Source organism: Equus quagga, chromosome 11, assembly GCF_021613505.1.
Source record: "Equus quagga isolate Etosha38 chromosome 11, UCLA_HA_Equagga_1.0, whole genome shotgun sequence".
In the NCBI taxonomy this organism is placed as follows: domain Eukaryota; kingdom Metazoa; phylum Chordata; class Mammalia; order Perissodactyla; family Equidae; genus Equus; species Equus quagga.
Window position 1 is genome coordinate 82,050,598 of NC_060277.1, and position 24,596 is coordinate 82,075,193.

Consider the following 24,596-nt stretch of genomic DNA (forward strand, 5'->3'; position numbering starts at 1 on the left):
GGCATAGAGGGGCATCTGTGGGTACCAGGCCCATTTTCCAACAAGAGCCAGCAGGAATGGGTGGACACAGCCAGTGGTGGGTTTTGGGAGCTGGTCTTGATGCTGGAGTTGTCGACATCTCCATCCTGGGGCCTGCACCAGCACCAGTTCTGTCTCAGGGGGACTACATACCCAGGGCCAGTGGCTTCCTACTCTTTCTTGATTTTGCGATTTGCAAGATGGGGAGACCAGCATCCACCTCCCAGGCTGCCAGAGTCACTGGAGAATGTGAGGTCACAATGAGATTATCTTGTCTGAGTCCAGCCACTGATGTGGGAGCTCCTCCTCATTCCCCATCTTGCTTTGAGGCCTGGAGAACAGCCTCTGCTAGTGCTAGCTTTTCCCCACCGGCCAGAATCTATATACTTATCCTACGGGGCGCTGCTAGGGAGGCTTTCTTAGTCCCCACCACAGAGCCCCCGGCTCGCTCTCCTGCAGCCCTGGCAGGTTGCTGGTGGACGTTCCCCACAAGTCCCCCTCAGCTACAGGAGACTGCCCAGACCTGGGGTCTTGGGTGTGGGGGAGGAGGCGGACAGCCAGAAGCTGGGCCACTGAATCAAAACATCTGGAGGCATCCCTGAAAACTCTACAGCCTGTTGTGTCTCCGCGCCCTCTCCCAGCAACCCACCTGCATGGGGCGCCATCCGGCACTGCATGGGCCAGAGGCCCCTTCTCCCCCCTTCCCGTAGCTGCTCGCCATGCTCTGTGTGCGGCCCCTCTCCCCCCCACCCCCACGCTGAAGAGGGTCTCGGCTCTGTCACAACAGTTCCATCTCTAGAACCCCCAAGACTGATTGGTCCCCACCCCCCTACACACGCATGTCACTGTCCTTGGCTGCAGAATTTTGCTGCAAGCTTGCCCCGCCCCCCAGTGTGACGCCTCCACACCTCCTATGCCCTCTCCACCTGCTTGCGGAGATCAGTGTACTTCTCAATCATTGTCCATATCTTTTCCAAAAAGATTCCTCAATGCTTTTCTTTTCAAAAGGGAAAAAAAAAGGAAAAAAAAAACAATGCCAACAGCCCAGCGTCCGTGAGCAACCCAACAGTAACAAAGCGTGTGTTCGGGATGGAGGAAGGTAAGGCCACCCATTTCCATTTGCCGCTTGCTCCTAGGGCTGGGCGGCTGGGGTGACTCGAAGGGGGGAATGTGTGTGCACCCCTCCTCCACTTCCATTTCTATACACGCTCATGGTTCTGTCTCAGTGAGGAGAGGAGAGAAGGGCTTTGACAGAAGGCATGTAGAAAAGTGTCCAGGACCAGCTAGGCCCCTGGTTCTTTTACTAGTAGTCCGTGCTGAGGAAGAAGCCCCATCTCCCCTTACCACATCATTCATTCCTTCACTCATTCATTCATTCAGGGAATAGCTTTTGAGCACCCGCTGTTTTCCAGACTCTGTGCTTGGCACTAGGGATACAGAGATAAGGCACAACGCTGGCCCCTGAGGGACTCTCCACCGGGATGGAGGGGATGGATGGATGGGGACACACGTGTGAGCAGACAGTACACAGTGTTAGAGGGCCAGGGGCGGGAATCAGTACAGGGCACAGCAGGGCCTGACCAGGGTGGCAGGATGGGCTCACGGAGGAGTGGACACTCGTGCTAAGCTTTGGAAGATGAGCAGGCATTCCGGGGGCTGAGAGAGCCTGGGAAGGGCTTTTCATTCAGAGGGAATTGCATGAGCCCAGCCCAGAGGCCTGAAGCAGCCTGGAGAGATCCAAAGACTGCACAAGTTCATTACTTTGGTTCAATATCAGGTGACATTAGTGAGATGGGGTCAGAGGGGCAGGTCACTGAAGGCCACTTCATAGTATTGAGGCGTTTAGACCTTATCCTGAGGACCATTAGGAGTCAGTGACGGTTTTTAAGCAGAGGAAAAGCAAGATGAGGTTTGTGCTGTAGACAGACCACTCTGGCTTTGGTAGGGGCATGGATCGGAGAGGGGGGTCTGGAGGTCAGGAGACCTGTAGGAAGCTCTTAAAATTATCCAGGCAGGAAGGGCAGGCCTAACCAGGCAGTGGCAGTGGAAATGGAGAGGAAGAGGCTGGGGGAGGTGTAGGGGAGATAAACTCAGCAGGGCCTAGTCATCCTGGGCTACGGGGGCAAGGGAGAAGCCTGCCATTCCCATCTTACCTCGGGCCTAACTGGTGAAGAAAAAGTAGGAGTGGGGCAGCTCAGGCTATACCTGGCCCCCAAGAGCAGCAAACTCATCTTCCCTTTAGCAATTGTCCCTGCATTGTCGCATGATGGGATGAGGTGCATCCACTCAGACTCATGGGGTGGGGTCGCTGGGGCTGATGAGGGGGTTGCTGTGGGCCTGTGCCGAGGGGCAGTGGGGCTGCCACGCTTGGTCCCGGGCTCCGGTCTCCTCAGCTTCCTTGGCACTAAGGATGTGTTTGCACTTTGCATCAAGAAGGTTGGGCCTGTCCCCCAGCTCTGGAAAGGAGCCAGCCTTCCCTAAACTAGTGGCCTTTCCTGCTCCTTCATCTGGGGCTTTCTTCCTTGGGCCTGGTGTCCAGATCTTAAGGAAGCCCCTGCTTTTCTTGCTCCTGCCAATGCTCCTCTTTCCTGCCCTCCTGGCCCTGCTGTCAGCGCCCCCTAGTGCCAGGACGGCCATGCATGAGGGCAAGGGCCTCTCTGGAAGCCAGTGGGACCTCAGAGATTTCCCACAACCTCCTTGGCTGGCTTGTGAGGAAAGAAGGGAATTGAAGGAGCTTTCTTGGAGTCTGGAGCTTCTGTATAGAAATCGCAGGGTCTATTCTTTGCTTTCCCATCCTCTCCCACTCTTGGCGCAACGGCCTGTACTCTCAAATTAGGCTGAGACTGAAGAATGAGCGGGAAGAAGAGAGCCCATGCCACAACCTTGTTTTCTGTCCATATTTAGATAACTCTTGACTTATCCCAGGGTCAGACCCGACAGGGCAGCCCATGTGTCTTGGAGATCAGGGGCCATCGTCAGGCCGGCAGCTTGTGTTCACAGCCCTCTCCTTCCACTGTCTCCTCGCTGCTGAGAGATTCCAGTGTCCTTTCAGCCTGGGCTCAGTCCCCAGACATAGCTGGTGCAGCCTGAGGGCCCCTCATGCCTGGGCCCAGGTGCCTTCTCCCAATCCACACACAGCACAGACTCCCCCAATCCATTCTGTGGCTGCTGCTACTGGGCAGCCTCAGTGCTTTGGGGGTGACCTACAGGGAGTGAGGGTCAGTGGTTAGTCCCTGGCTGGCTGGTGATGGCCAGCCCGGGATTAAAGGCCATGATCCATTCCCTAACCAAAGCCAGCTGTGCTGCATGTGTATGGTGGCAGGGAGCCTGGGAGCCGGTGCAGGCTGGAGATAAAGGTCTCAAGCCAGACCAGAGAAGTGTAACATTCGAGCACACCTTGTTGTTTCAAATGACTGCTGTGAGGTCCTGAGCTCCTGAGGCGGACAGGCAAGACCCCCTGAGTTCCAGGCAGGAGGACTTGGAGAAGGAGAGGTTGCAGGTCACCACATCTTGGCTTGGGGCAGACTCCTAAAGTCTGCCCTGGGATTTGTGTGCCCACATCTCTGAGCCCACTATGAGGGACTGAAAGGGGATAGTAACTGGCCATTTCAAAAACTAAGAAGTAATTCCTTCGTCCCTGCATTCAGCATGCAAGGAAGTCTATTCCCAACCCACCTACCCTAGTGACTGCCTTGGGTCAAGAGATGGTGGGCAATTAAGTAAGATGCCTACAGCTGCATGAGATGGGGCCAGGTGCTGTATCCAAGATGGCAGCATGGCTGTGCCGGGGCCAGGGAAGGGGTGAAGGAGAGAGTGGGAGCCTCCCTGCCTGCTTCCCAGGTTGACTCTGAGCATGTACGTTCTGGGGGGCCTCTAGGAGACTTGGAGGCTAAGAGGAAGGGAGAAAGGAGGCACTCTAGGCAAGCAGGGACCTCCTCTCCTTTGGAATAGGCCCCACTCAAACCAGGCATTCCCTCCTGCAGAGAAACAGGACACTTTCCAGGAGGTGCCAAAGATGAACCGGGGCCTGGCCAGCAGGTGGATTGTGTGGGTGAGAGTGAGTGAGCAAGTGAGTGGCTAAGCCAGGGTCGAAGCTGCAGGGCAGGTGAGGCAGGGGAGGAGAGGTAGGGACAGTTCAGGCAGGGAAGCTGAGGCCCTCCCTGTGTCCTGGCTCCTCCCCTCCTGCCTGACCTGTAAATCCAGGACAGCAGCCACTTGTGGAGTTGGGGGAGCATGCTGACTGAGCACAAGAATGTGTGCAGATGTGGGCATGTGCCCCACGTATGATAGTGTGATCCAGACAAATCATCAGGGTGGCCATACTTCGGGCCTTAAGGTGTTCCCACAATGAGGGAACAACTGGAGCCTGCCAGCAAAGGGAGCGTCTCCCTTTGGCTGAGCCTCCCTGTGACCCGAGCTGCCACCTGGCCCATCTGGGGAGCACGTGGGGATCCCCCTGCAGAAGGATGTAAATGGACCCAGATTGGTGCCTCAAGGAAGGCAGCTTGGCCCAGGGTGTGCCCCTACTCCCCAGAACGCACTCTGACCAGGCCTGGCCATCTCCTCTGTCTTACAGAACTACAGCGAGAGGGAAGCATCGAGACTCTGAGTAACAGCTCAGGTTCCACCAGCGGCAGCATCCCAAGAAATTTTGATGGCTACAGATCTCCGCTGCCCACCAATGAGAGTCAGCCCCTCAGCCTCTTCCCTACCGGCTTCCCATAGGTACCAGCAACCTGCTTCTGATTGGCTGGCCCACTCACCTGCTGGAGGGAGGGGGAGAAGCCCCCCTCTGGTCCTCCACTTCAGTCTCTGCTCCTCTTTCACCACCGTCTTCCCCAAGCTTAGTGACAACAGCCACCCACCCTCCCTGGATTGAGAAGAGACCCTTCTCCAAAGCACCTCGGCGCACTCTGAACTCTGCCCCCCATCAGCAGGGCTGTGGCTGAGAGAGACTCTGCAGAAGCTCCGTCCCCTCCTCCGTTTGCACATTATGTCCTGCATTGGATCCGCTTTTGTATTTTCTAACCACACCCACAGGGGTCCTGGGTGAGGAGAGTGTGGATGGCCTGGCTGGGCATTTTGACCCTGAGTGGACAGCCCCAGCCCACTCCTGGCTGTGGGGCACATGGCCCAGCTTCCCTTGGCCAGCCTCCCTCCAGCATGGAGTGAACTGAGGCCCAGAGCATGAGGGAAGGAGGAGGGAAGGAGAAGCCCCCCTTCCTCTTCTCTTTCCCCTTTGGCTCCTGGGAAGGATTTGTCTTTCTTGTCTGTAAGCCCTTTACCCTGGTTCTGTGCTGTTCAGTGAAGGAAACTGTGGTTACTGAGGCCCTGTCAAAAAGTGCACGTCTTGTCCAATAAATCACGCTGCGATTGGTGTCCATCCCTGAGTTGCTGGGGTCAGGGTCCTTTCCAAGCACTGAGCAGAGTCCTGTGGGCCTGACCATGTGTCCCTGCTCCCACCACCGCGTGCCCCGACACGTGCAGCTGAGGGGGGAGTCAGTGAGGGGGTAGAAGGAGAATGTTTGCTCTGGAATTTGGGTGGGGCCTGATTTAAATCCATTCTCCAACCTTCTTGCCTGTTACCAGAGCCAGTGAGTTCTGGGGGCGCCACAGGCCTGGACTCTCCCTGGCTGTGGCAGTCAGGGCCAGTCAAGTCCTTGGCATGTGCTGGTGGGCTACTGTGGGACAAAAGCCTGCTGAAGACTCTGGCCTTCTCTTTGGGACAGGCACCTTGTAACTGCCTCTTTCTTCAAACTCAGAAGGTGGAAGCGTGATCAGGTGAAGGTGGGTCTCTCATGAATCCTGGCTGGAACCTTGGATGACAAGTTCCTGATTTTGTTCCCTACCCTCCTCCCAATTCTGGACCTAAAGTGAATGGAAGGAAGGAGACAGGAGCAGGGGGAGCAAAAATGAGTGTTGAGTAGGAAGGAGACTAATGCTAGCCGTATCCCCCTTCCCTGAGCCCTAGGGGAGGCCTGGGACGATTGAAGGAAACCACTGAGCCAGGTGTGGTTTGGGGTGAAGTTTAATGTAACAGCTGCGGAAGACTTGCATTCACAAACAAGCAGAACTTCCCATCCACCCGTCCAGCTGGAGCTGGGGCAGCTCCTGGGGCACCTGCCCCCTTCACGTGCACCCATCGAACCTGGCACATGAGAGAGAAGAGATTTAATCTTCAGTTCTCTCCACCCAATCAATTGGGCATGTTGGGAGAAGGGAGACCTGAATCACATTAGGCTCTGTAGGCTGAGTAGATGGCCCCGCATAGGGTGGCTAAAGCCAGACCCTCCTGCCTGGAAACCTGCAGGGTAAAAAGTCACATGCCAGAGTGAGGCATGCTGGGAACATAAGGGGTCCTGGGCACAGCCAGTGGGGGCTGTGGGATGAGCAACAACTTTTCTCCATTTTGGCTGAATTGGAGACATTGATGTGCCCAGCACAGCCCCTACCTGCAGCCAGAGCAGTTTCAGTCAAAAAGGGACAGGGAAGGGAGTGCCACCAGGCTGCCTATACACAGTGCCCATGACCTGGCTCCTGGGGATGGATTCAGAGCTCTAAGAAAGGTGAGCCCCTCTGAACCCACACTAGGGCACATGGATGGGGCAAAGATGGAGAGCCAGGACCTTTCTCCAACCATGCAGGGAACCGGCTGGCAGCTTAGAGTCAGGAGTCCTCCCTGGCTCAGCCCTTTCCCTCCAGGGGGTGCAAAACAGCTGTGGCCTCCTCCAGTCAGGGAAAGTGATGGGTGAGGGCTGGACTCGCAGGCTGAGCTTGCAGGACAATCTCGTTACTCATCTGCTCGCAGCCAGGACAACTCTTTGAGTATGTGGGGGAAGGGGGAGGATAAGAGAGGCCAGATAAGCTGGCCCCATGGCGGCTGCCACTGGAGCGCGGGTTATCAGAGAGGCCCTGGGCCTGGCCCCCAGCTAATTGGGAAGGTTACGGGCCCTGCCACAGCCTGTAATCAGCTGGAAGTGAGAGCTGGGCCACAGGGTGGGAGACCTTACTGCCCAGTGGCCCTGGAGCAGCCAGCCTCCTATCCTCTAGAGATAACACCCCGGCAATCTCTGCCTCACCCCCAGCAGCCCGAGCAGCCCGCCATGATGGCATCACCCAGGAGGCCATCAAAACATGTATCTAATTGTGACCTGACAGGGTACCTTGAGGAAGCCATCTGACCTCTCTGATTCTCATAGCACCAAGGTACTATGGACTCTCAGTTTAACAGAGGAAAAAATATCTTCATGGCCTGCGAAGAGGCTGATAAGAGCTGGGGTGGCAGCTCAAGAAGGGAGGGCACAGCTCAAGGAGGAAGGGATTGATTTGAGAAAAGGCCCAGTGGTCCCAAGGCACAGGCACTCTGTCAAACACTGGTGTCAGCTCCTCTGGAGGCAAGCAGAGGCCAGCGCAGGCAGCTGCCAGTCAGGGACTGGAAATGGTTTCTCAGTGCTCATGTTTCTGATTTTCACAGATCAGAGAATCTAAAGTAGAAGGTACCTAGGAGAGCACTGTTCGGACCTCATTTTGCAGGTGAGAAGCCTGAGTTCCAGAGAAGGCCAGGGCTTTGCCCAAGGTTACAAAGTCACACAGCTAATCTGCTGACCCCTGTCTGCACCCACCTTGCTGCCTCACATGCCCTGGCCAGTTCCATTTGAGGCCCCGATTCTGTGCTGACCTCCCTGGCCTGTGCCCCCACACAATCAAGGACTCTGATCCCACTCACTCCCATCCCCTACCCCTAAGAGTTTCCAGCTCCAGCCCCTCCCTGACTCTGAAGCTGCTCCCTTGCTCCTGTGTAACTGAGAAGGCAGCCCCCTCCTGCAGACCTAGAACTGGAAACTCTAGGGGCAAAGGGAGAGAGCACCTTGTATGTCTTGTATTCAAAGCAGAGCCCAGCCATGGGCTGGGGCCCTGGAGTCTCATTATTGCCCTGCTGTATGAGCAGGGGTAGCTAGTGGGACATCAATGACATCACCGCCTCTAAGGAGTGGATTCAGCCTTGCTCTCTTTGCAGGTCCTAGGGTCCCATCCCAGCTCTGCCACGGGTAGCTGTGTAGCTGTGTGGCCTCGGGTGAATTACTGCACCTCTGGGCTTCAGGGTCCTCATCTGTAGAGTAGGGGGAGGGGAGCACGCCCTGATGAGAGGAGCAACAAGGCTGAAGCAGGCAAAGAGGAAGCTGCAGGTCAAAAGGCAAAAGGTTGGTTCGAGGCCAGGAGACTGACTGGACAGGCCAGGTAGCACTTCCGCGGAGAAAGGGAGGGCGGTACGGAGCAGCGGGAACCAGGATTGTGGCGCGCTGCCCCCAAGCTGCTCCGGGGAATCCCGGCCAGGCTCCCTGTGAAAGCGTTTCTGAAAGCGAATCAAGAGTCTGGTGAGGCCAGCCCCGCCCCTCTCGCGCAGGTGGGCTGGCCCTAGGGGTCCTTGCTGTGCTTTGCCCCTACTCTCAAGCCACACAGCAGCGTGGCCTGTTCACGCTGCCGCGATCCTAGACACCTACATGCATGACCTCACCCCCGTGCACGTCCATGCACGTCCATGCACATGCAGGTTCACAGATGTGCACCCCACTTTCGCTGAAACCCGGCGTCTCAAGTACCAGCCGCGACCCGCGGACCTCGACCCCAGAGCAACGAATATTCTGGAGCTCCCAGGGTTATGGGATCCCCAAAACTCTGGGGAAGTCGTCCAAAGTCCGGCAGGGACGCGTTCTTGGTTGCCGGCCGGCCGAGTGACCTCGCCCTCAGGTGCAGAGCGACGCCCCCCGAGGGCCAGAGCAGCCAGGCTGGCCATCGCCTTCGCATCAGCCTAGAAGACTGGGGAATGGCCCACAAAAGCCTTGGCTGCCCAGACACTTCCCGGGACCTAAGCGGAAGAAGTGGCCCCACCGCCCGTCCTGGCGCAAGACTGGGGCCACAACGCGGCCGGCCGGGAAGAGGTCGTGCCTCCCGCTCTCCCCGCGCGCGCCGCGCCGCCCCCCCCCCATCCTAGCCACTTGGCCCGACCCTGCGCGGGGTAATTGGGTCGGGAGGGAGGCGACGGGCGGGCGGCGACTCCAGAGAGACTGCGTGCCTGTCAGCCGCAATTTGTCTAAGTGGACGGGACAGGCCGGGCCGCTGCGGGCCGGGGTCATCGAGGCTGCGGCCCCCACCCCAGCCAGACCCGGGACCGCGGGGGAGCCGGCCCGGCAGCTAAACGGGGCTGGCTGGCGCCAAGGCTCCGGGAGGCGCGGGTCCGGCAGGGAAGCCGGAGATGGGAAGCAACTCTGTCTGTCTGCCCCCTCCTCCTGCTCCTGCATACACACACAACACGCCAAGACGGGGAGGGACGCACCCAGTGGCACCTCCACTGCTGGTCACACGTGTTGGGCCACACACGTCACCCGAGCTTAGCCCGGCACGCTCAAATACGACCGTGCACTTAGTACCAGTCTCACGACAGCGCCCGGTTTCCCAGACGGACGTCCCCTCTTCCTCACGACGAAACATCCTCAAGCCATCCTCGCGGGCGCACGCAGATCCACACCCAGTCACACCGACCACAGACACCTGCGGGGACCAACCCGGGGAAGGCCCTAGCAGTGGCTCTTGACCCCGCGAAAGGTTACGGGGCCAGGGACGGACCAGCAGCCCCCCAGACTCAGGACCGCGGCCCCACCCGGCCCAGGCACCTCCGCCCGATTTCCTTGTTGCGGGAAGCGCGGAGCGCACTGAGCGCGCGCAAAGGGCCGGAGGCCGGGAGGCCAGCGCCCGCCAGACGCCCGGGCCCAGGACCGCCAGGGAGAGGGAGGGGCGGCTGAGCGCGCGTCCCCCGCCCGTCTGCGGGGCCCGGCCGATGCGAAGTGACAGGGGCCGGAGCTTTGTTGTGGAGCCTCGGCCGCCTGGCGCCAGCCGCCCCCGCCCGTGCTCTCCCCCTCCAGCCCTGGGCGGCTCGCGAGGCGCCCCCCGGGGCCTCTTAAAGAGACACGCACTCTCTGCCCCAGGGACCCCCCCAGGGGCGCCTGTTCCCGGGAAGGGGAAGAGGGGTAGACCCAGGTGGGGGGAGGGGCTGAGCAGGAGCTGGGCGCCGGACGGCGCCGCTCCGGGGCAGCCTGGGCCTCTCATGCGCGGGTTTTCCGTGAACCAAGGATTTTCCTCGCTGGAGAGTTTGGCTGGGGGATAGATTCAAAATACTGAGGGCGGCTGTAGCAGGACCTTGGGTTGGTTGCGGAATAGCGGGGCAGGGCAGACGGTGAGGGCCCGGCCCGGAAAGAGCCTGTGGCCACCGGAGGGCAGGTCCGTAGCCCAGTGGCTGTGGCCAGGTGGCATAGTGATTCCCAGATGCAGCCGCTGCACCGTTGCCACGGGGGTTCTTGGGCAAACAACCCAGGCCAGTGTGCTTCAAACTCTCCGGGCCTTGGACCCCTGACCAGCTACGGACGTTTCCCAGGAAAATGTCCAAATGGTACACATTTATGTGTACACACTTTTGCTAGTACGAAAGTATGTGTACACACGACTTTGCAAATGTATTCACGGATTCCCAGGTCCATACCCGGATTCCCGGCTAAGGAACACTGCTCTGGCTATTATCTGGTCACCTCACAGACTGAGCAAACCTGTCCACACACGTCCTTCCCTGAAGGGGCCACATTCCGCCTAAGATGGAGCCGGCAGGACTTTGCCTGTGCAAAGCTGCAACGGATCCTGCCCCGGCTGCGTACACTGCGCAGCGCGGAGTCGAAGATTCGTTCTGGACAGAGAGGAGGCACTAAGAGAGGAGCCACCCAGCCGAGAGCGAGGTCGGGAAGAAAAACCCTGCGGGGGCGGCGCCCATTTGCGCGCTGGGAAGGGGAGATGCGAGAGCGCCTGGGCCCCTCGGAAAAGTAGAAAAAATGTCCCCGAGGCCAAACCGCTCGGGCTGGTCCCGAACTCGCACTACCCGGGGCCATCAGGCTTCACATGCCAGGTCCAAGTGTGCGACAAGGTGCCCTGGGCCTGGGTGCGCGCAGCGGATGGGCAGGGTTGCCTGGGTCACTGTCGGATGTGGACTGCAAGCGCCCACCACGCGGGCACAGGGCCCGCACCGGCCGAACTCACCCGCACTTGTATTGGTTGTGCGGGCAGGAGAGTCACCCATGTCTAGTGCGTGGTCCGTCTTGTCCTTCGGAACGCGACCGCCAGAAATCAGTCCGAGTGTCAGCGCCCGAGCCGGATTCAAGGCAGGTGTGTGGCTGCTTCTCTTTCTGGGTGCACGCCTTAAGTCGCAGCTCCCGCTGCGCACAGAGGGCACCACCACACTGGGCGCGCGAAGCACACAAATACGCACACACATACACACCGCGGGGGCGGGGGATGAATATTGGGGCTGCCCGAGAACGAAGATTGATTGTGGAGAGCGGGGAGGGGTTCAACTACAGGTGCGCACAGACACTCCGACCCCCACACTCGTCCCTCCCCACTACTGACCCTGGTGGACGTGCGCTGCCGAGAGCCGGAAAGAAACTCTAAGAAAGTGGCGGAGAGTGGAGAGAGGATGCCGGTGTTTAGGATGAGGGAGACTTGTGTCTCCGGTACCGGATGCGGCGAAAATTCGTTGGGTTGCGGGTCAAGAATGCGAGGGCCGGCATCAGCCCGCGCCGTGCCACCCTGCGCCCGGCGGAAGGGGCGCTCACCTCCCCAGTCCAAGGACCCGCTCTCCAGACCGTCGGAGGGCTCGGGACTGGGTCGGGGCCGCAGACAGACACTGGGCTGAGTCCAGAGCTTGCCCGGAACTCCAGGTTCCTCCTGAGTCTTCCTGTGAGGGGAGGCGCGGGCTAGGGGGTCCCCGCGTTTCCCGAGTGCAAGGCCGCGTCCCGCTCCCGCCCACGCCGGCCCCACAGGGCTCTGTCACGACTCCACTCACCGGCTCCCGCCACCTGGTTTCCGCTCCGGGACCTCGGCCGCCCGCGCCTCCCGACTCGCCCGCCCACCGGCCTCTCTTTCCAGCGCCCGAAGCCTCCCTCCGGAGAGCAGGGGCCCCGGGCGGCGCCGCGGCCGGGAGCGGGGTCGGAGGCCAAGCTGGGGCGCGGGCCAGAGCGGCCGGGCGGCCAGGCGCGGGAGAAGGAGGGCGCCCCCTCTCCTCTCGGGGCCGTGTCAATGCTTTGCACTTGGGGCCAGCGTGCGGCTGGGGGTCCTTCCCCAGGGCCCTGGAACCCGGGCGCCCCCGCCTCAGGCCCTTTCGGTGGGTCGGGTCGGCCCGCCGCGCTTTCGCGTCCGGGCGCAGGCAGCCGCGGGCGCGGGCGGCGAGGTGGGGGCCGGGGCAGGGGGAGGGGTCTCGGGGCCCGCTGGCCCGTCATTGGTTAATATTTTATTCTGTTGACATGTTTTCTTACTGCTGAGGCTTCCGACACCTTCTCCCCGGCCCCCCCTCCCGGCCGGAGCTTGGCCTGAGCTGTCAAAACCCCGCCCCCGGAGACCCACAATTGGTCCAAAAAGCGTAAAATCAGCAATCAAGGGGGGCCTGGCTCGTTAGCGCAGGGGATCCGAGCAGGGCAGGACATGTGAGATAGTCACAGTTTTCCAGAGATCACGACAAGATCTAACCAGTCGCGCGTGGTCCCCGGCGCCGGAGCGGGCCAGCCCAGCCCAGCCCAGCGCAGAGCCCCCGCCGCCCCCGCGCCCAGAGCCGCGTGCCCAGAGCCGTGCGCCGGACGGGGAGCAGGGAGGAACCGCCGCCGCGCTTGCCACCCGGGTCGCCCTTCCTCCGCTCGCGCCGCCGCCCGGGCCGGGGGTCCGAGCCGCGCGCCCCCGGCCCCGGCCCCCGGGCGCCTGGGCCGGATGTCCCAATGAGAGAGCCGGCGCTGGCGGCCAGCGCCATGGCTTACCACCCGTTCCACGCGCCACGGCCGGCCGACTTCCCCATGTCTGCCTTCCTGGCGGCGGCGCAGCCCTCCTTCTTCCCGGCGCTCGCACTGCCGCCGGGCGCGCTGGCCAAGCCGCTGCCCGACCCAGGCCTGGCGGGGGCGGCGGCCGCGGCAGCCGCGGCGGCGGCGGCGGCCGAGGCGGGGCTGCACGTCTCGGCACTCGGCCCGCACCCGCCCGCCGCGCATCTGCGCTCACTTAAGAGCCTGGAGCCCGAGGACGAGGTGGAGGACGACCCCAAGGTGACGCTGGAGGCCAAGGAGCTGTGGGACCAGTTCCACAAGCTGGGCACCGAGATGGTCATCACCAAGTCCGGGAGGTAGGGCGGTCGGCTGGCCGGCGGGCGCGCGGGCGGGCGGGCTCGGGGACCCGACAGCACTGACCAGCGCCGAGCCCGCCGCTCGCGGCTCCCGGCTCCAGCCCCCGCGCCACGTTTAGCTCCCACAGACAACCAAGTTGATTTTCTCATTTGGCACCGAGCGATTTTTTAAAAACTAAAATATCAAAATCGCCCGAATGAACTAAAAAGAAAACATGCTCTTAAAGAATAGTCCCAACCGTTCTACGTCCCAAAGCGAAGAGGCCCCGCGGCTCGGCCCTGGCGGGTCTCGGAGGTCTCGGCTGCAACTCCAAAGCCCCGCGGCCTCGCTCTGCTGCCTCTTGGTCTGACTCGGAGCCCCAGGGACATGCAGCGTCTCCTGGACTCTCCTCCGACCCTGCAGCCCAGAATGGGACTCGCACCCCGCTAGGCCCAGGCTGGCCTGCTGGGTTCCCGCTGGCCGCTCTGTTCCCGGCAGCGAGCCCCGAGCCGGCCTAGGCGCAGCCTGACCGGGCCGGGATCCTGGTCCTGGCTGAGGAGCAAGGAGCTCCGGACGCACACTCCGCCCCAGGCCTTAAAGCCAGAAGGAAACTACAGTCCCCAAACCCTCCATCCTTCCACTCAGCCACCGAGAATCCAGGCCTCAGGCTCACCCTCTTCCCCCGAACTTCAGGGTCAGGGTTCTGTTCGGCGCTGTAACCCAGTTCCCCAAACAAACATCCTCCGAATTTATTTCTGGGAGCTTCAGTCTTAAGTGGGTATACTCCCGAAACTATTTTCGGGGAGATTCAAGAGAAGCGGGTATATTTCTAGAGGGCCTGGATTTCTTTCCTGGACATAGGCTTTCATCTCAGATGAGGGAGAAAGAGGGTCACCAGATCTGAGCATGGGACCACTAGGAAGCCTTATAATAAGAGAGGGTCTGACAGGCAGAAACGGTATCTCCCAGGAGTAACAACCACAGGTGGGGTCTCCCAGGCAGTAATAAGGGGGCAGAACAGCGACAACAGGGAAACACAGACGGGGAAGCTCCAGGCAGTGGTGGTGTCCGTGCAGACTGCCCTCCGATACAGAGCCGGGTCCCATGGCGTCTCCCCCTTTCCCTTCCTCGCAGGCGGATGTTTCCTCCCTTCAAGGTTCGAGTCAGCGGCCTGGACAAGAAGGCCAAATACATTCTGCTGATGGACATTGTGGCCGCTGATGATTGCCGGTATAAATTCCACAACTCTCGCTGGATGGTGGCAGGCAAGGCCGATCCAGAGATGCCCAAACGCATGTACATCCACCCAGACAGCCCGGCCACAGGAGAGCAGTGGATGGCCAAGCCTGTGGCCTTCCACAAGCTGAAGCTGACCAACAACATTTCCGACAAGCACGGCTTCGTGAGTGCAGGGCAGGTGTGGGGATGGGGGTGGGAGACTGCGCACCTGGGACTGCGGGGAGGGGGGTGTGGGGGGGGCAGCCAAGGCGACAGGATAGCTGGCTGAACCCCCAGAGTGCCCCTGGCCGGGTTACTGCCCTGTGGCCTCTGCCGGCTGGGTTTGAGCCCAAAGGGCTCTGCTCTGCCAGCCGGGGGAATGCGGGGTGGGCTGGTGAGCTCCAGGCTGTTCATATCCTCGGCTTGGAAGGCCTTCGAAACCCCTTCCTAGAGTCCAGCCGGAGGCAGGTGTTGCCGGGACTCCATCTGCAGCCCCTGGGCTTTAGGCGCTGAGCTTGGAAGACCTGCCCACGACTTCAGCTTGTCCTCACCCTTCCCCAAGACCGGTGTCCCCATCCCTCTCCCCAAACTAGGAGACTTGAAAGTTAAACCAGCCCCCTCCACACCCTCTCTCAGGCTCCCTTCCCTCCTCCAGCAGGCAGACGCCCTGCCAGGAGGAGGGAGTTTGGGAGCGCTCTCTCTTTCTGCCTGAGCCGGGGCCCCAGAGAATCGGAGGGGGGAGTTGATGGGGCAAAAAGGACTGCCTATTCGGAGGCAGAGTAGTCAGTGAGCATTCCTTAGGTTCCAATCATCTCTCCATGAGGTTACTAGGGGCTTAGCAGTGACCCCAGGAAGAGAGATTGAGTGGAGTCGCAGGGGTTTTTATTTTGTTTTATTTGTGTTTTCAACTGGGGTAATTTTTTTTTAATGGAGAGAGAAACTGTGATAAAGAAAACTGAGAGGAAAATATAGGAGAAAGAGAAATACATGCGAGTAAAAGAGAAGAGAAGATAGGAGAAAAGAGCGGAGGGTTGGGGGTGGAGAAGGCAAAACCACGAGAGAGATGGAAAGAGGCCGGGTCCCCAGAGAGTAGAAATGCTCCGGCCAAAGCCTGGGGGCTGCCAGCTGACCCCCGCCCTCCCCGCAGACCATCCTGAACTCCATGCACAAGTACCAACCGCGTTTCCACATCGTGCGAGCCAACGACATCCTGAAGCTGCCCTACAGCACCTTCCGCACCTACGTGTTCCCCGAGACCGACTTCATCGCGGTCACTGCCTACCAGAACGACAAGGTGCGCGGGGCGGGCGGTGGGCCCAGCCTCTGCACCGATGCCCTCCCGCAAGTGCAGGCTCCAACCCCGCACTCACGCCTTCCCGCAGCCCCCGCCCCCGCCCCGCGCCCTCACAGTCCACTCTCCAGCACCGAGTCTTGCATCTGTAACCACAGCACCCACCGAAATCCCCCAGGCTCCCTCCCAAGCCCGCGACACGTACGCACAGGCTCCCCCGGGCGGGCGCGCGGACAGCTGGGCGCTCGTTGGGCTAGGGATGTTTACTTAGCAATTAGCAGAGACTCCGGGTCCGCGCTGACATTTTTACATTTTATTCGTTTATTTCTTGGCTCAGGGATGGGAATTTAAATGAAGAGAGGGCTCCCGAGGCATTCTGCGCAGGCTCTCCCGACGCTAGGAACCCGGGGCCCAGTTTTCACTCTTCCGGGGGAGCCAGGGGGCGGGACAGGTGACACAGCCCCCCAAAGCACCCCCCTCTGGGTCTGTCCAGGCCCGGGACCCCTTGGAGGTGCTTAGAGACTTCTCTTTCAAGCGGAAGGGCTTTTTCTGCTTGCTGCCTTTCTACACCCTCTCTGGAGGGACAGAGCACCACCCCACTAGGCCGGTACCTATGTGTACCACTCTCTGGTGAAGGAGAGTGTCCGAGTGTGCTGGTGGGGGTTCTTTCTGTCTTTGTGAACCGATGTGTCTGCGCGGGTACGTGTGAACCATTTGGGGCGCCTGGCATACGTGTGGAGGCGTGTGAATTCGTTTGGTTTCCGTGAGCACTTGTTTTATCTGTGTGTACTCGCGTGTGCGCGGGCCCGTGAGTGTGATTTGTCTTTGCGTGTGTCTGGGGACGTGCGTGCGCTGTGCTGTCTCTCTGCGCGCCTGCTCAGGTGCCGGGTTTGTTTAACCTGAGTGACCGCATGGACCTGTGTTCGTGCTTGGGCAGATTTCGATTCTGTGCGCACAGTTTTGGGCCTGTGTGTGCAAGTTGAGGGATTATGCCTCGAATAAAGTTTTTAGAGGAGGAGAGACCCTGTCGCTTTCCGAGAGGCCCGCCTGCCGGCCTCACCTCATCCTTCCGGCTCCGAGCGTCCCATCCCAGGCGGCGGGTACCAAGTGGACACAGCCCGGACTCTCCTCTGGGCCGGTAGCCGCCAACATCGGGGTGCCCCAGGCCAGGCTGTAAGAGCCGTATCCTGACCTGGCGCCGCCCCCTCGGTCCCCGCAGATCACGCAACTGAAGATTGACAACAACCCTTTTGCCAAGGGCTTCCGGGACACCGGGAACGGCCGGCGAGAGAAAAGGTGAGGGGTGCGCGGGACCGCCCTGAGGCGGGTGCCGCGGGAAACAGGGCGTGGGGATGTGCACGGTCCCCTCTGACCTGCTCCCTCGGATCGTCCCCAGGAAGCAGCTGACGCTGCCGTCTCTGCGCTTGTACGAGGAGCACTGCAAGCCCGAGCGCGACGGTGCCGAGTCGGATGCCTCATCTTGCGACCCTCCCCCAGCGCGGGAACCGCCACCCTCCCCAGGGGCAGCGCCTAGTCCACTGCGCGTGCACCGGACCAGAGGTGAGGTTCGGGCGTTCTGATCAAGGGGAAGGGGGAGGGGAGGGTCGCCTCAGGGCGCCTGGTTGGCCCTTTGCTCAGCGTCCAACTAATCGGAAGGCCTGGGGGAAGCGACAGCAGTGTGTCTGCGATGGGCCTTCCAACCCAGGACCCCCTGTGGGGACGGTCCTTGGTTCCCAGAAGATCTGGCTGGACTCCGAACGAGGTCCCTGGCTCTGTGTGACTCTGTGGCAGTAGTTTCTTTACAGGGCTCAGTTTCTCCCACAGTAAAAAAGGGGTCTTGGATTAGGTGACCCGCAGCTGCCCCTAGCCCGACGAGGCCCTAGAAGCTCCTCCGGCTTGGCCTCCCTGCGAGCGGGCCTTCCCAAGTCTCCCTCACGTAGCCCAGACCCCGGGAGAGGCTTCGCGTCTGGCCCTTCCCGGGCTCCTGCGACTCCGCGCGTCCTCTCTCCCCGCAGCCGAGGAGAAGTCGTGCGCCGCCGACAGCGACCCGGAGCCCGAGAGGCTGGGCGAGGAGCGCGCGGGGCCGGCGCTAGGCCGCAGCCCGGCCCTGGACGGCGGCGGCTCCCCGCGCCTCCCCGAAGTTGAGCGCGCGCGGGAGCGGCGCAGCCCGGAGAGGGGCAAGGAGCCGGCCGACAGCGGCGGGGATGGCCCGTTCGGCCTGCGGAGCCTAGAGAAGGAGCGCGGCGAAGGCCGGCGGAAGGACGAGGGGCGCAAGGAGGCGAGCGAGGGCAAGGAGCCCGGCCTGGCGCCGCTGGTGGTGCAGACAGACAGTGCGTCCCCCCTGAGCGCCGGACACCTGCCAGGCCTGGCTTTCTCTGGCCACCTGCACGGGCAGCAGTTCTTTGGGCCGCTGGGGGCCGGCCAGCCGCTCTTTCTGCACCCGGGACAGTTCGCCATGGGCCCCGGAGCCTTCTCCGCCATGGGCATGGGTCACCTGCTGGCCTCGGTGGCGGGCGGCGGCGGCAATGGCGGAGGCGGTGGGCCCGGGACCCCCACCGGGCTGGACGCAGGCGGGCTGGGCCCCGCGGCCAGCGCGGCAAGCACCGCCGCGCCCTTCCCGTTCCACCTCTCCCAGCACATGCTGGCATCTCAGGTAAGGCCTGTGATCTGGGGGCAGCACGATGGAGGGAGGAGGAGTGAGGTGGGCGGCTGAGGCGGGCATGCACTTGAGGGTGCCATAGGTACTCAGAGCTTCTAGCCTGGAGGACTCCGTCCTGGGGAGACCGGATGGACACTCCATGACACCTAGGTTCGGGGAGACTAAGCCTGTAAAGGCCAGGTCTGGCCAGAGTGCTGCTTCTGACTCCTGTGTGACCTTGGGCAAGTCCCTGAGCCTTTTGGGGCCTGTTTCCTTCCCTGTAATCCCAGCACAGAGTGAGGCACCCATCAGACTCTTCCGTTCTGACACACTGGGGCTGCTCCTGGCTTTTGTGAAGTCTGCTTTCCTGGCCTTAGGACATTTTTCCTGGGAACAAAGACCCTTGGCTCACTGTCAGTCCCTGAAAGGCTAAGGTGGCTGGACAAAGGGAGCAGGAAGATTTGCAATATTTTCTAGACAATTGACCACCAAAATGACCCACCTCCCAGATGCCTCTGGCCCCTTTTAGGCCCCCCAGGAAGTCCTCTGGCCTGCCAAAGGACAGACTGTTCCTTCCCCCACCTTAGGTCTCCCAACTTCCCCAGCCAAACATCTCAGGGAAGAGGGGCTCAGTCCCCCAGGCCCAGGCTGAAATTCTGAGCTCTCAGGGGAGAGTTTATGAAACTGCGGCCAGCAGCAAACTAAGGAGATCCGATGGGCAGAGCGGCCTCTTTGGTTGCTTGGGTGGAATATTCCCTGTGGAAAAATTTGGATTCTCTTCATTCGTTTTCTTCCCTCTGAGGTTTCTGGCAAATTGAACCCTTGAGATCTTATCTTAAGGGAAGGAAAACCGGAGTTCAGGTCTGAGAAGGTTCCTTTCGTTTAGAAGCAAATATTTTCAAAGTGGGGGAGGAGGTTCTGAAATGAGTTTTAAACAGAGCTCAGTGTGGGGGGTGTGTGGAGTGAGTGTTCAAGGCACTAACATCACATGTCTGGGGCTCTGAGCTGGCAAGGAAGCCTCTGGAAAATAGAGTTCAGGGCCTAGAAGCTTAATCTGCCCCCTTGGTTCTGTGTGTATGTGAATGCCTCCTCCCCAACAAATTCTGATAATAAGCAGGGGCATCACTGAGGCCATGGGGAAGTCAGGGCTTCTAGACACAGCCTGGTCAACAGGTGCAAGGCCAGGGTGAGAGTACCCAGTACTCAGGAGGCATCACTTGGTATACTACTGGTGGTTAAGTTCTCAAGCCATCGTAGCCTGCCCTGGCCATCAGGTAGAGCCAAATTCTGGGAGATCTGAAGCCTCCCTCCTTCCTCCTGACGTGAGATGCCAGGTCTGAATGCCCAGTAGGGCTTGACCTTCTCAGGAAGGATATTTTCTCATTCCTGACTAAGCTACTTCTTTCCTTCTCCCTGCCTGAGCCAGGCCTGAGGCCTGGAAGCCCAGCACTGTCAGTTCCCTGCCCTCCTCCCCATACCCACATACTCTGGGGAGTGAGCCATTATCTCAAAGGTCAGATAATCCAAAAGTCGGGCTTCATGGACTCAGGCGGTGTTTATCCAGGGTTTCCTGGCTACTGTGCTCTCCACAGGCAGAGATTTTGCATTCCTTCCTCAGCTGCCACTGAGGTGCCGCCAGGAGTTCTTTGTAGAATAGTCAGACCAGTTTATAAACTGATTGGCATCTGTGCCCTTCTCCTGGCCCAGGCAGGAGACCTCTGAGCAGGTGGACAGGTAGAGGGAGAATTTTTAAAGCTCCTCCCCCAGCCTGTGCTTCCTCAGCCCCTCCGAGCACCTGCACATAGAAGGGCAGGGGAGAGACACTCTTTTAAGTAACCAGAACCTCCCAAGACAGCCAACCCTGCCTGCTCGCCACCTGGCCCCATGCCTGCCCGCTTTCCTCCCTCTAGGTCTTTGCCCATGCTAGTTCAGCCACCTGGAATGTCCTTCCCTTACTCCTACTGTAAGACCTGGCACAGAGCTGGATGGCACCAGGCCTGTGTATCATAACCTTCTAACTGGGTCTGGCCATAGACTGGCTCATGCCTACCTCTGCTGCTGCGGGTTATGGTTACATCAGCTCTGGTCTTATATTCCTAAAACAGTAGGGCAAGGATTCCCAGCTGTAGCACCACCCCCAGCACCCAGCCTCCCCTCAGGAACGCCTTAGACAGGATGCCTAATCCTTGTTTCGTTCTGTTTCTTCCAGGGAATCCCAATGCCCACTTTCGGAGGCCTCTTCCCCTACCCCTACACCTACATGGCAGCTGCTGCGGCAGCGGCCTCCGCTTTGCCAGCTACCAGTGCTGCGGCTGCCGCCGCTGCCGCCGCTGGCTCCCTATCCCGGAGCCCCTTTCTGGGCAGTGCCCGGCCCCGCCTGCGCTTCAGCCCCTACCAAATCCCGGTCACCATCCCGCCTAGCACTAGCCTCCTCACCACTGGGCTGGCGGCGGAGGGCTCCAAGGCTGTGGGAGGCAACAGCCGGGAGCCTAGCCCGCTGCCCGAGCTGGCTCTCCGCAAAGTGGGGGCACCGTCCCGCGGCGCCCTGTCCCCCAGCGGCTCAGCCAAAGAGGCGGCCAGTGAACTGCAGAGCATCCAGAGACTGGTGAGTGGGCTGGAGAGCCAGCGAGCCCTCTCCCCCGGCAGGGAGTCGCCCAAATGAGGGAGCTGCCCAGCTCCTCTGCTGCCACGCAGGCCTCCCGGGCTGTCTGCCCCTGCTGCTTGGGACGTGTACAGCACAGAATGGGTATTTATTTAAATAAAGGAGCAAAAGCGGGCTGGAGCAGCCGGAATAGAGCCCCAACCAGCCAGCCGGGGCCTGGGACACTTCCCTGGGCCTCACAAGGAATCCGGCTGCGGGGAACACAGTCGCCTTGGAGCCACTGGACTCGGTCCAGATCTGCTCCAGTGTCAAGGTGGCATGGGCCGGGGGCCTCTCCAGGTGCTCCGCCGCTGTGGGGAGGCCTCATCCCGGGCCCAGCGGTCTCTTCGGGAACCCAAAGGTGTAGGGGTCAGTGGTGAGAGCTTCGGAGGGAGCCCCAGAGCCGCTAGCCTCGGGCATGGACCGCTTGAGGATCTGGGGTGAGGGATGCTGGGGTCAGTGAAGACTGGTCAGTGCAGCCTTGAGCAGGGAGGGACCTGTTCTTTTAGTCTTCCCACAGGAGACAGGCGCCTCTCCCACCCCTGGGTCAGCGGAGGGAGTGGCACTTTTGTCTTGAGTCCCCAGGGAAAAAAAGATATTTATGAAATAAATGGTAATTTGTGTAAATAAGCTTTAAGGTTCACAGAATATGCAAATTGGTATTAATTTATTCAAAGGTGTACATTGCTGTGTACATAATATTTAGAGATTAACTCATAGCATTTAATTTTTTTTTTTCATTTTACATGAGCATCTATATTGTACAGGGCTGGGAGGCGGGGGCGTCCTTGACTGCGGGAGAAGGCCCCGACCCCCAGAGGAGCTACCACCCTGCCAGCCCCTCGGCCCCTCCGCCCGGGCTTTGCTCGCCCGGCTCGCGGGCTCCACCTCAGGTTTTCACTTTTCGCTTCGGAGCGAGACGAAACGACAAAAACGCGAGAAAACAATAAAACGCTACAATGCGAAGTGAACCGCGCTGTGCGCTCTGTGGGCTGCGCGGGGCTGGGGCGCAGCAAGCGCGGAAGGAGGACTGGAGGCGGGGACAAAAGATCGGGCGTCCCCCGCGCGGCGGCAGCTGCACCCCAGGGGTCGCAGCACCGCTGGGGCCACGGGCGGAGCTGCGAGGCCGGGCGGCGCCGGCGCGGACCGCGGGCTGGGCCAGGAGGGGCCGAGCCACCTCGAGTACCCCGCGCTCCCAGCGCGGGTCGCGTCCCAGGCTGGCGGCCGGGCTCCCTCTGCTGGCCACTAGCCTCAGTCGGAAGCTCCAGCCACTCCGCGCCTGGACTCCAGGCTCCCTGTCTGGGGCACCATGGTGGAAACGAACCACGTTTAGTGCCTCTGGGTAGGTGGGGCTGGTAAGATGCTCCCTGCTCCCTCTCTCCCTTCCGAGGAGGGCTTTGGTCGTGGTCCCCCAAATACTACGAATCCTAGAATCCTTTTTCACCACTCTGCCTCCTGAACCTCAAAAACAAACATTCTGTGTCAGGGCTGTTGACTAGAGTGGCAAAGTCTAACCTGAAAATTCTCCCGTGTAACTCATCTAAATCTCTCTTGGGGCTTTGGGGCGTGTGGGTCAATAGGCTGTTTCCTTTCCTGCCTCACTTTCCCCCTGTATAATAATGGGCTCGGTTGGAGGGTCTCTCTGGGAGTCCCACTGTCAAGTCTCCATCAGGCTTGTCTTTCCCCGAGACCCACTCCTGTAAGGACGGCTGCCTCCTGCCCCCATCCGGTGAGCTCTCAAGGGCGGCATCTCTCTCCTCTGCATCCAGACAACAGGTGTCTCCAGCCCCAAATCCTAGCAGTGGGAAAGGGTGGGAGATGAGCGGGCTCTCCTTCAACCTACTCCTGGGTCTGTCCGTCAGTGAGCCCCCCACCTCCTTCCCCGTTCTCTCCTCTATTTCTTGAGGATCCATGACGCCCTGGCCGAGTATGCTGCCCACCTTGGGTACTTTGAGGGGCGGGAGGTGCTGGCCTCCAATTCACCAGGAATACCAGTGATGGTGAGATGGAGGAAGGGTAAAAGTGGAGGTGGAATTGACGGTATCCGGACCTCCAAAGGCCCAGAAACATTCGTGGGCTGACTCATTTGCAAGGACAGAGAACCAGGTTCGCCTCTTCCAGGGAGGGAGCTGGCCCCAGGCCGCGCTGAATTCGGCGAGGGGCTCGGCCAGCGTACGAGTGAGAGGGCGCAAAAGACTCTGTCCCAGCCCCGGGAGGGTGGGCTCCGGCTTCCCTGCCTCTGATCGTTGGGAGGGCAGGACAGTGAAGCGGCAGTCCAGGAACGGGGTGGGCAGAGAGGCCCCTTTCTCAGTTCGAATAGAATCTCTCGTGGACAGTGTGCTTATTCGAGGTTGCTTTGGGCTAAAAATGCCTCTAAAATTCGAAGAACAGGGGCATTTCTTCCCGCTTCTCACTGTCAGCACGTCTAGGAAGGAGAGTTGGGAAGAGGCGGCGGGTTTACGGCAGCCTGCGGAGCGGGATGCTGACACCAGGGGGCAGCACCGACCTGGAGCCGCGGGAGGGGCCGTGGGCAGAGCGGGGAAGCCGCGGAGGGCGGCTGCAAAGGACGGGTAGGCCGTCCCTGCTGAAGCACCCCGGGTGCGCTGGAGTGATACTCCAGGGCCTCGAGAGGCCCCGGGCCCCGAGTGCATCTTGGAGAGTCGTCGCCCCTTTGCCCCGCCTCCCGCCGCGCACGTTCCCTCCCGCAGTCTCCCTCGCAGCGCTCCGCTGGGTCCCAGCTGCGAGCCTGAGTTCGGCTGCGGGAACCGCGTGGCCGGCAGCAGAGCCTTGTCCCAGACAAAGGCCAGGCCGCTCCCTGGCCCAATTAAGCCACCCGCCTCCCGGCCCTCATTGTTCCCGGGGTCGCCAATTAGCCCAGGCGCCCCGCGTCCCGCCGCTCCGGTTCCCCAAGCCCTCCTTAACCCTTCAGGGCCTGGCATCTGGGGCCCTAGACGGCGGAATCGCCAGCGCGCGGACGTGTGTGGAGGGCATGTTTGGGGGGAATGGGGATTGAGGGGTCGCTGTGGCTTGTTGGTGACCTGGCTTGTCGCCGCGGGACGCTGTGCGTTGAGACTATGGGGTCTGAGAGGGAATTGTGCATGTCGGTGCAGGATTGTGAATGTGATTCACAGGGGAGCCCTGAGACGGGGTGTGGGTGTGGGGGGCTCCGTGAGACCCCTGGCGGCTAGGCAGCATGGATTGCGAGACCTAGAGGACCTCATTTCCTCTTCGGTTAATCCGAGTCGTCGGAGCCCTCCAGTCCTTCCTCCCCCGCCCCCCTGCAAATGCTGCTGAGGAGGAAATCTTGAGCATTAGTGGCCTGGCCGTAACATCGAGCAGGGCACAGAACTGGGGTCCGCCTCCCCGGCGTACTGTGGGCGCCCACGCAGGGCACCCCGCCGAGTCCGAGCGGCGCATTCAGCTTGCTGCGCCTCAGAACGCTCACAGGTGAACGCTCTAGCTCGAGGCCCCGACCGCCACCCCCCATATCCCCGTATAGGACGGTTCAAGGGGCAGAGTCTCGACGAGACTGAGATTTAAACTGAGCCTGCCTTCCTCCCTCGCTTTGGGAAGTAGCAAAAATCCAGTCCCACTCTGTCCCCTCCTTCG

The 24,596-nt window shown here is 60.7% G+C and overlaps 3 protein-coding genes across 14 annotated transcripts in view; 2 read left to right on the forward strand and 1 right to left on the reverse strand.

Annotated features, from left to right (window-relative positions):
- BCAS3 (BCAS3 microtubule associated cell migration factor) overlaps positions 1–5,395 on the forward strand; it is a 570,105-nt gene extending 564,710 nt beyond the window's left edge. For 4 of the 7 annotated variants that reach the window (XM_046674304.1, XM_046674307.1, XM_046674306.1 and 1 more), the window contains one exon: positions 4,595–5,395. In XM_046674304.1, coding sequence (XP_046530260.1) covers positions 4,595–4,743 — 149 coding nt within the window. In that variant the 3' untranslated portion in view covers positions 4,744–5,395. Of the gene's footprint in view, positions 1–1,026; positions 1,118–4,594 lie in introns of all 7 variants that reach the window. The other 3 variants (XM_046674305.1, XM_046674308.1, XM_046674310.1) reach the window with 1 other exon arrangement.
- LOC124246310 (basic proline-rich protein-like) overlaps positions 1–12,337 on the reverse strand; it is a 66,050-nt gene extending 53,713 nt beyond the window's left edge. For 5 of the 6 annotated variants that reach the window (XR_006890462.1, XM_046674319.1, XM_046674318.1 and 2 more), the window contains exon 1: positions 11,903–12,337. Coding sequence is in view for 5 of the 6 variants with exons in the window: in XM_046674319.1 (XP_046530275.1) it covers positions 11,903–12,335 (433 nt within the window). In the remaining variant the exon portion in view is untranslated. Of the gene's footprint in view, positions 1–11,543; positions 11,795–11,902 lie in introns of those variants that run through there. The other variant, XM_046674316.1, reaches the window with a different exon arrangement.
- Positions 12,338–12,529: 192 nt separating this feature from the next.
- TBX2 (T-box transcription factor 2) lies at positions 12,530–21,953 on the forward strand. Its single transcript, XM_046674314.1, has 7 exons — positions 12,530–13,219; positions 14,334–14,601; positions 15,565–15,711; positions 16,928–17,004; positions 17,105–17,268; positions 17,724–18,361; positions 20,556–21,953. Exons 1-7 carry the CDS (start codon positions 12,825–12,827, stop codon positions 21,006–21,008), a joined length of 2,142 nt encoding a protein of 713 aa, XP_046530270.1. The 5' UTR covers positions 12,530–12,824; the 3' UTR covers positions 21,009–21,953.
- Positions 21,954–24,596: the final 2,643 nt, after the last annotated feature.

Coding starts and splice junctions, on each gene's coding strand:
- TBX2 (XM_046674314.1), top strand. CDS start 12,825: ATGAGAGAGCCGGCGCTGGCGGCCAGCGCCATGGCTTACCACCCGTTC. Junction 17,005..17,104: donor AACGGCCGGCGAGAGAAAAG/GTGAGGGGTGCG, acceptor GATCGTCCCCAG/GAAGCAGCTGACGCTGCCGT. Junction 17,269..17,723: donor GCGCGTGCACCGGACCAGAG/GTGAGGTTCGGG, acceptor CTCTCCCCGCAG/CCGAGGAGAAGTCGTGCGCC.